The sequence below is a fragment of the Opisthorchis viverrini genome (genome assembly GCF_000715545.1).
Source record: "Opisthorchis viverrini unplaced genomic scaffold opera_v5_448, whole genome shotgun sequence".
Taxonomy (NCBI): Eukaryota; Metazoa; Platyhelminthes; class Trematoda; order Opisthorchiida; family Opisthorchiidae; genus Opisthorchis; species Opisthorchis viverrini.
In genome coordinates this window covers 264,317-274,680 of record NW_008752106.1, presented here as the reverse complement: position 1 = coordinate 274,680, position 10,364 = coordinate 264,317, and the positions used below count along the sequence as shown (strand labels likewise).

The 10,364-nt window shown below is 43.5% G+C and overlaps 1 protein-coding gene across 1 annotated transcript in view; it reads left to right on the top strand.

Annotated features, from left to right (window-relative positions):
• The window catches only part of T265_15345 (hypothetical protein), a gene marked incomplete at both ends in the record, with an annotated part of 90,174 nt that overhangs the window by 62,800 nt on the left and 17,010 nt on the right, over positions 1-10,364 (top strand). The window contains 2 exons of the mRNA XM_009177672.1: positions 1,338-1,524; positions 4,474-4,711. Coding sequence (XP_009175936.1) covers positions 1,338-1,524; positions 4,474-4,711 — 425 coding nt within the window. The remainder of the gene's footprint in view (positions 1-1,337; positions 1,525-4,473; positions 4,712-10,364) is intronic.

Below are 10,364 nucleotides of genomic sequence, written 5' to 3'. Positions count from 1 at the left end.
TTTTGGTGGAGCAGTAGGTTCCGGGCGTTCTGAGGTTGCTTTCAGGAATCCGACCTTCCTCATAGAGATGAACAGAGAATGTATGTAACAGTACGTTGTTGTCATTTTGATCAATAGGGTTGAAAACAGATCACAATGCGTTTAGCAAGTCAGAATGAGCCGTCACCTATCTGAGTGTGCTCTAAAGGTGTTCTTTGACCCAACATTTGATGCGCATTTTCCCATAGCGGTGATAGCTTTCGGGTAAATAGCTGCCTTGTTTTTAAATCCTTTGAGAACAAAGGTGATCCCCAGCGGATAGGCGGACTGTTTTTTATACGTGCGAATTTCTTTATAGGAATGATGGATCAAGAGATTAGACATCCTGAGTGCACAGCAGTTTTCTCACAAGGAGCTGTCACTGGTTAAAAAACGGGGGAAAGTGTGATGTCCTACAAACAGTATTGCAACGGCTACGTCGGCCCTTTACTTCATATTATACACACTACGGTGTATCAAAAGGCGCCGTAATTTAAGACGGCCTCTTAAAGGGAACAAAGTAAGCTTGTTATAACCTTAGTTATAGGGGGATCACACAAGTCTCCACAAGGCTGTGCTAGAATCTTCTTAATGTGACGGGATGCGCCGAGATGCAAATGCTTGATCCTGATTGGTCCACACTCCCACCAATCAGGGGATGCCTTTTGTTGATCAATAGCTGGCTCGCCTTCGGACAGAAAGGTGCCTAGCCCTTGACATAAAGAATTTGCTCATTTTTTCTTCTAGGAAGGCAGTGCAAACAGCTGGTGGCCACTAACCTTTTTGTATAATTGAATAAATAGTTCCTATGAGAGTAGCCTGTATCTATTTGTGTGGTTTCATTGGGTGAAGAGGATGACAGTGGTTTTTCTCCGCCACTCACACAGTGTGACAATGTTATCAGTCAGTCTGATGAATTTCAATCGGTTCAGTTAAGGTTGTTGTTCTCAAACACTTGTCAATTTAACGGCACCGATTAGAAATGCAAAATGGTCTCCGCCCAAATGCTTCTCTTAGTGGAGTACACAAATTGCTTCTTACGATATTTTTTGTTGTAAATGAAGCTCGTTAGAGGGTTAAACTTCTGAGAGTCATCTATGCACTCTTTATTCCGATACTGCCGTATCCCTACCCTCGTGATTCCTTCTGGTGGCATTGCAGCTAGGCACCGATTGGGTGCTACAGCTGAACGATTTTTTACACTAAGTGTACGGATATTCGTGAGCAGCTGTCCCCATGACAAACCTCTTAAAATAGATTTTCCTAGGCAACTCTCATCTGATTAATCTTCCATAAGATTTCATTATTTCTTCCCCAAGGAGTGAAACATTCACCGCAAAACACAATGAATTAACCAAAAACATTGACGCAACCAATGAACAGCTAAAGAAAGCTAGTGATCTGGTGTATCAAACCAAGTCCAAGATTGAAAACATCCCAGATTTGCGCAAGGAGGTTCGGCTACTCGAGGGGGTGATGGCTCGCTGGGAAGAGGCAAAGAATACGGTAAGCGTTTCTGATTAGTCCAACTACACATATTTCGAATCACCGCAGAAGAGTCGGTTATTGTGTCCTTTCATACTCGGGCACCAGCACATGTGGACGTCGTCTTTTCTTCAGTAACCTAAGATAACTCTTCATTGGAGTACCCCCTTTACTTGGAGATGCTGTATTCCCGAAGCATATATCACTGATTTGCTCGTGCGACCTAAGGTGATGTCTTTGGGCAAAACGTTTGGCTGTACTCTGTCAGAGCGGTACCCCTCTCAAACGTTAGTTACCCCCATCTAGATGTTTTGTCGTGGTTTCTTTATATCTTGTCCCGAGGCTTTGAGTCAATCGATTTCAACGTCTTCCAGGCCTAAGTAAGGCAATCCGTGCTCTGAAACCGGCTTGTCATATCGAAGAACCCCTTTTTAGCCGCACTGATAATAACAGCGCTCTGTCATGTGAGGTGTGCGGTGGCGGTAGTTTATTTCATCACAATAAGTAGCTAGCCGGCGAATGAGCGTCAATTCCTCAAGAAGAAACCTGCCTGAGGCTCCTAACTGTACAATGCCTTTTGATTTGCCTGTGTCATCACCCTTGCTTTCCCTAACACAGCAGTAGGTCAGCTGTGAAAGGTGATTTGTCCTCAAACTCGATGGCATGTCGAGGTCATAATCACATTTAGATCAGCTGTGAAACAGTGTAATTGGGTCAGAAAAGATGGCCGGACAACGGCTAATCAAGCAGAGGAGAGCTTGCTCCCTGACTGGAGAAGAAGTCGCATCGCGACTCGAGTAATGAGACAAGAACACATGTTAGCAGCATTTCATCTATTAGCAAAGAAGTACTCCGATGAGCATAGTAGACTGAGTGACAGTGCTTAAGCACCTAGCGTGGATGGCTGCCTAGCACCACATACAGCATATGCATCGATCGTCACTCAAGCTAAACTAATTTCACAAGCTGCACGATGCTTACTTCTCGACCCAGCGAAGGGTTGGATGAGATCTGACGACGAGAAATCAATCAGAGGAATGTTTTACAAACTGGGCAAGTTAAACTGCTTATATCGTTATATTACGGACAGGGTTGTCGTCCTCGAGGTTATTGTACGTTGTGGTCGACCAAATCTGCCAGTATAACAAAACAAACTTGTCCGTTTTACCAACTGGAAAGTAGTAAAAGGCATATTGCCTTGTGCTGCGTGTGAACACCATCGTTCTTTCATTATTACACCAGACTCTCCGATACAAATTAGTCTCCCGATGAAGATGTCGTCCTTTAAGTATCCTGTCGAAGTTAATCACACTACTTTTCATTCCAGTATAAAGTACAGCACTGATTAGTAAAATGCACTCATTGGTATGCCCATTTGGTTTTCACGGAAGACCCAACTGAATGTCATGTTTATGATGTTCTTCTTCAACTGAATGTTGAGCCCCAAGAAGGGCGAAACCAGTCGTGGACTGTTGAAGGGTTTTCAGCAACCTTGTGAGTAGCGCACTACATCTGCACAGTATTGATTGCCATGGATCATCTGTAGCCCTACTTGACTCATAAAGAACGCACAGCGTTATTTATGTAGATTATGGTGTATAAGAAAACACGAGCAAACAAGTTGTTTTTATCGCTTCCCTGACGGTCACATCAATTGCTGACCTCTTCATCAAAACATCATTTCTACAAATTTTGCTATGGTAAGTTGCGGTCTGAGTTCATTAAAACAAGGTTCAACCTCAACTTGAAGCGTGTGCGCACGCAATCTTGGGCGTTCCTACAGAACTCGAAGAGATTTCCACGGAGATCCTCAATAATTTTGTGTGTTTCCTTCTGAAATCTTGCTCGGCCGAAGGGGCATGACCACACATAGAATGCAGAAAGTGGTTCTCACACAGAACCCACAAGTTGATCTGATGCCCAGCACTTTTTTCTACGGAAAAAGGAACCAGACTACTTTATAAGTTCCGAATGAATGTGAAACGAACAACCAAGTTGGTGCTGTGTAGTACATGTTCCGGAGCAGACTACATACACGGCAAATCTGTAGTGAATAGAGCCTTGATGTAGGTGACAGTGCTTGTTAATATATTCAGTTCAGCTGGGCACGGGGACCCCGGGCTTGCTTGTACAACAGACACAATATGAAACAAGTTGAAAAACATGTGAATAAGCATGTATTTTCAAGTTTACACCAATCTATTCCGAGTAGTACTCTTTCTGTCCTAATGAATAAGGGAAGCTTTTCTCGAGAAATACACTCATTTCCAAATCACTTTCTGTCCTAATGAGTAAGGGAAGGCTTTTCTCGAGAAATACACTCATTTGCACATCAATTTGGTTTTTACGAGACTCAACTGAGAGTGCTGCACACAGGTCGCCTCGTGTTTCAGTTGGCACGATATTCGAAATATCGCAGTATATTTTCATAAAGGAAACCACTCACAAAGTTGCTGAAGAGTTTTCAGGAACCTTGTGAGTAGTTTCCCCTATGAAAATAATGGAAGCTCATATGCAGCTCTTGAGTAATGCAGTGCCGGGGTCTGAACTGTAGACATTTAACATTCGAAGACAAGATGTTACGACTGCTCAACCAGCGCACTTTGGACTCTGTACTTCTGAGCAGACGAAAGTGTTGTCGCATGAGTGATGTTATTAGTTTGCCTGACAACTTGAAATGAAACTCGAATCCAACGCTTCCGTCTTTGGTGTGGACTCGTCAGATTGAATGCATCAGCGCGTGAGAGGAACCGTCCAAACGAGAGTAATGTGAATGTGTACTCTATAAATACTGCAAACGGTAATGTTTCCTGGTTTAGTAACACCAATAGATTAGTCTGGAGAAAACTCACATAAACGCCATCGCGTTTTCGTTTTTTTAATTAATCTATTCGTAACTTCCCTGATTTACTCCCAAACATCCACTCAAACTGAATCACCCGCTCACAATCGTTCACCCAACAAAAACAGTCCAAACAGCTCCAGGCTAAAATGAATCAAACCGCCGCAGAACTGGAGAACACGGTGGATCGATTCCGCCAAATGAACCATCAACTTCGTCAGGCTATGAATGAACAGCAGGCCCGGTTCAAAAACGTCGAACCACAGTTCAAACAACTTCAGATGTTGCTTGATCGAGTTACCAAAGCGCAAAATGTCAGCTGGAACGCCGTCCAAAACGCTCGAGACAAGCTTGAGAAGTTGAAAAGTAAGTTAGTACGCTCTTTGAATTCCCACAAGCAAACCTTTCAGGTAAACTTTTGATGTAACGGCAGAGCTTTTAAAGTACATTACAATGGCTGAACACAAATAGGACATTCTCAAAGATTCTCAAGTAACTCAGTAGACAGAATAAGTCACATGGCCAAAGAGTAACTCTCATCTGAGAAGTCATCACTCGAGGATCCAGTCAACACGTGACCACAAGATGTGAATTCTGGGAGTGAGGATGGGTGATGCTCATTTGCAAACTAATTTGGTTTTTCGGGAGACTCACCTGCAAATGAGTGTATATTCGCTAATTTCGTGCAATTTGATTTCAAGTAGAACATGCGGTTGACGGAAACCCGGGGACTGCGCNGATGAGCCCTAAAAAGGGCGAAACCGGTCGTGGGATGTCGACGGATTTTCAGCAACCTCAAGAGTAGTACATTACAAAGATGGGTGATGCTGTTTTGTCGAAGTGAGAGCCAAACGCACTGGTGAAAACCTCAGTCTTCAACTACTCAACGAGAAGTCGGGGGTTCGAAATCGCCTGGAGTTTAGTGATATGACAAGGATGAAACTGCTAGACAATGTTTCTTAGCTTTCAGCATAGATTGGCTTCACTTGGTGGACGAAACCTTTGCTGAAAATTCTCATATCTTTCATATTTACTAGGTACTGTTTGGTCCACAATACCGACCAATTTTAGTCCTTTTAGGAATCATAGAATCCACCCACAAGAGCCCCGATTTCTGGTACTGTTTAGCAAACATAGAATCCACCCACAAGAGCCCCGATTTCGCGTAATCTGGCACGTAAACCAAAGTATACAACAAAACGAAATCTCAGATTTCACAAAGGCAAATAGAACATCTGAATTCTCATGAATTTCTGTTAACAGGGCCAACTTAAACGAAATCGATAGCTGCTGTCGCTTTTTTTGGGGGGAAATTCGTTCTCCAGGGATGGGACTTTTGGAAGTATGACAGATTGTAATGGACAAAAATTCGGTTTTAGTTCGTAGTCTCGATAAATTGCGGTCGTCCATTGGTCACGTGTCCGCAGATGGAGAAACGAAAGGTCACACAGAATAAACCTTGGGCTGCATCATGGGACTACTTTCTGTTCACAATTTCATAACTTAAAGACATGTATCTGGTCTGTATTTAGTAAACATGTCAAATACCTATGCTCAGGTTGTCTGACTACGTCTCCTCGCCTCATAACAAACAACCTGCACAACGCGAACGGCACGCCGATTATTGTTACCGCGTTGAACAGTTCTCATTTCCAAATCAGACGCGCGCTTTTCCGTTCGCTACTGCTCTCAGTTCACGTGGGCGAAATCGATCATGACCGAACAAGTTACGTTTGCCACGCAATGAAAATGCAGGCATTATCGAGTTCAGCTGCGGTCTAGGTTGAGAACTTTGCCTCGTGTTTTCCGCTCTGATTACAGGACGACTGTCCTTTACCTTCTCGTACCCCATTTTCGACCTCACACTCCATCTCTTGTTTGCCGCATGCGCTCAAGCCTGATTGTGAGGTGTGTGGCAAAGCCGTCATGCGTCTATCACCCCAGTCATGTGATCCTTACGGTCATGTGAGAAGGCGTGGAAGAGCTTTAGGACAGCATTGGTGACTGGTCTATCTCGGTCGCTCAGGCAACACGGCAAGTTGTCTCTTCGTCTGGTGCAAGCCGCTATCCATATGGTTTTCGAGGACAAAAAGCAGACACGAAAAAGTGAGCGACATCGGGGTAACGTAAAGAGACCAAATGCAGCGCTTTCCAGCAGATTGCTACAATGTGGACTATCGTCCAAGTCAGCTGAAATGAAACTACAGGGGTAACTAATGTTTTTTTTGCGCATAGGATGAGACACATTATGATGAGTCGGCAAGACGTGTTGAACAACTCCAATTTTCAGTGGCTGTTTACCGAAACAATCGCTGTTTTGTTCACATCATAGTCAGGAAGTAGTACATACTAATCTCAGGGTTGAGTGATCTCTTCTAGGACGAAGTTTCCATCTTTTCCCATTGGCGTAGTAGTAACCATGACGCTATATCTGCTTTCTCAAGACGGCTCAACAGCTGTAGTCGGGTCAGGTGATCATCAGGCCATCTGCACTCAAACCGGACCACGTGACAAATGGCTGATAATCCCAACTACTCATCAGTAGACATTTACGGGTGGTTACAGCCGCCGCAATGAATGGTGTGCCCAACCTTCCCCATGCGTCGCACCCGTGAATACCAGTTACCGTTTATGTGGTTTTTGTCCAACATCATATGCATTTGTACGGTATTGGCCAGGTGACACTTCGTAGAAAATAAGACTTTCTTCTATGGTTCCCTCGGCCAAATGAAATAACCCGGAGACAGCCTCTTTTGCGTGAATCTTCACAGGTAAGATAAGCCTCGTCGTACAGCTCAGACTGCTTGCATTCAGGGAGACCACTCATGGATGAGTTAGACCGGACCAACCGGACCTCCACAGAGTTGTCTTAAACAAAGGTTCTTCGTAAAATGGCTATATTCCCAAGTCGTGCTATTTAGGACGAACCGCCGTATTATCGCTTCATATTCGCGGGGCCATTCTTGTATATTTTCACTAAACCATTTATTGTTCCATCGTAGATTGAAGCACCAAAAGGTGCATTAGATTTTACTCTCTATACTTTTACTTTTTACTTGTGTACGAAATTCTATGCTGACCTTATTTAGGCGTGGTCCCTTTAAGGAAAACGGCTAAAGTGCTCTTCCCCTACAATGTTTATATCTCACCACAATTGTTTGGAAACACCCATGTAGATGCACTAACTACCTTTCATCAGAAGTTCAGGAGTTCTCTCTGGAAACAATACCCAGAATTTGTCCGAAGAAAATAACGGAAGGAACCGATATGATATAAACAGAAAGCTAAAAAATACGGTCACGATGAATGTCCAAAGGTATAATCGCATGTGGAGACTCACCACTGGCCGTTCCATTCTTTGGAACTTTTGTAGTTTACTGGGATGACACTTTGCCATAGAAATTCTCCGTAACCGTTGCAGGATAGCCACACACTCAGCTTTGGATTCGTATGCCTTCAAACGGCGTGGTGGTATGCCCCACAGGTTCTCGATCAGAAACTAGCGGAACACTATCCTACTATTGATGAGGTCAGATAGGTGAGCCGTTACCTTTATAGTATTCGACCTGTCCATCTGTCCACCGTCTCTCCACGGTCAGAACATCCATTAGTAACATAATAAAGTAATGTGAATTCACCGTTCGTATGGGGTTTCATCTGGATGCTCAGCACAACCTAACACGCTGCCAGAATGACTTACGTAGATCAAAACAAACATCTGACCAGTAGAGCTGAGACAAATACTCACCAATATCACTCATCATATAGCAAAATCAAATGGGTGATCAATTCAACAAACTTGACATTTCCTACTACTCCTGACAGAACATACTACTCATAAGGTTGCTGAAAACCATTCCGCAACTTAATATCGGTCAGACCTTTCTTGGTCTCTCACAGGGTAGACGTGGGTCCCCGAGTTTCCGTCAACTTTCTATTCTACTTGAGCACCAAATTGTGCGCAAATGGTGAACTACACTCATCTGCAACTTACGCTGGTGTCAACGAGAGGCATTTCCAAAAGTGGGGTGTCTTGTGCATGTTTAAAAGTTTGACCAATATCTCATTTACGAAGCAAACAACTTTAGACCGAGATTGGCGTTATAAGCAACTCACGTCACTGGATTAGATAGTATAGTATGACTCGCTCTCATCGTTGCCGAACATGAAACTATATACTATGTGGGTCGAATAATTTTCACTGGTAACTTCGTGATTACGTTTCGAATGGAAGCTGGAAAGTTCAGGAAGGCTGGAATTGTTTGAAAGTTTAATTTTCCCAGTATAACAATGATCACTTGGTGACAAAACTCGAATGCATATTCGACTAGCTATGAATCACCTGGAGACTGGACTGAAATACAAAGAGCATAGAACATTCCTCACTAGTTTGTGGATTGTTATTCGCATTAGGAGGCCTTAAAACACTCTCCTAATCAAACTATTTGCGGTTTCAAGTACCCCAATGCTCTTTTATCCGCCTGATTTGTTTAGTGACCAAACACGTCCTTTCCTTGAGGATGTGTTACCTTGAAGACTGTTTCATCCGCGTTCCATAAACAGTGACACTGAAGTAACACTTACCTTCTCGATGACATTTCATTGGAGATTTATGTCTTGTGGGCGACTGTTTTTTTACTTGGAATCTATTAAATCCAGCAAGCTTGTTTGGCTTCCCTTCCCCTGGTTACTGAGTTTAAGGAGGGTGGTGCGTGCCAGGACTTCCTTCTTTCAGTAAAACCTGAGGCTAACGTTTGCTGTAGAAGTGATGTAACATGATCCTCGTGGCAACCCACGACTCGCAGGAATATATCGATTAGTTGGCTACCGCTCGCAACGTATATCAGCTATCCGGTGTGGAGAAGTACGTGCACAGTACACATTCCTCTTTTGTCGGACACAGGATGCTTGGAAAGTCGGCAAAATAACCGAGCCTAACTACGTCGGGATGACGCACTTGGCTCAACCTAAATATATCTTCATTATGGGTTCTGCACGCGCAACAACCACCGACTTCACGCGTATTCGAAACAGTTGCGATCACCATTTGGATAGCAAAGTCGCGAGACAATTAATGAACGAAGTCTAATAACATGTTAAAAAGAACAAAGTGAACAAAACTATGGACTAACCTCGAATGTAACTTCACTTGCAAGCAGATGGGAATACAAATATATGCAGCCCAATAATGAAGACGAAAAGTAGGTGAATATAAACAAGACAGTTGTTCGATAAACAAATAAATGACGCAGCACACCTTTGGACAGCACAACGATAGCCACACACGTCGAGGACGCTCAGTTCAAACACAGGCTTTACAGATTATGATTGTTAGCTCCGGACGAATTGGCGTTTTCCTAACCGTCGCGGTTCCTACTAGGAATATGGATTGAGAAATTCAACTGTTTTGTAAAACCAGACTCGAGAATGACCCAATCAAAGCAAGTCATTTCTGATACTGAGCCTACTTACAAGCACGACGAGGTGAATGAAATCGGTGTTGGCAGCAGAATGCTATGGAGTGAAATCGATCGAAATCCACTGAAAAAGAGCTTGACACAAAACGCCAAGCTTCTCCAAAAAGCCAAGCGAATCAGATGCTGTGGGGCGTAGTGGCACTACTCAGCTTATCTAGACACTTGACGGTACACAGTCACGTGTTAGTGGCTGTTTCTAGTTGTCCGCTCACGCCACACGACAGGGAAATGACCCCGTCATTTTTTTCTCAAACCGTGCGCGGCATATACCAACCAATCACAGGACCCGTTTCTGATATGTCCAGTTTAAGGACATGTATTGTATTTCATCACAGGCCGCTCCATTACTTTAACCTATGCGTGAGGTTTCGAAGCACCATCAGACTCGGATCATGACCGTTTGTTAGACACAGGACACCACATGAACACTGCAACGACTTTTACACCAAACGCTAGGACGTAGCAATTTATTGCAAGACTAATATTTTCAATCCTTAGTTGTTGGCTGCATTGTGTTTTTATATTATATTTCATTATATTAT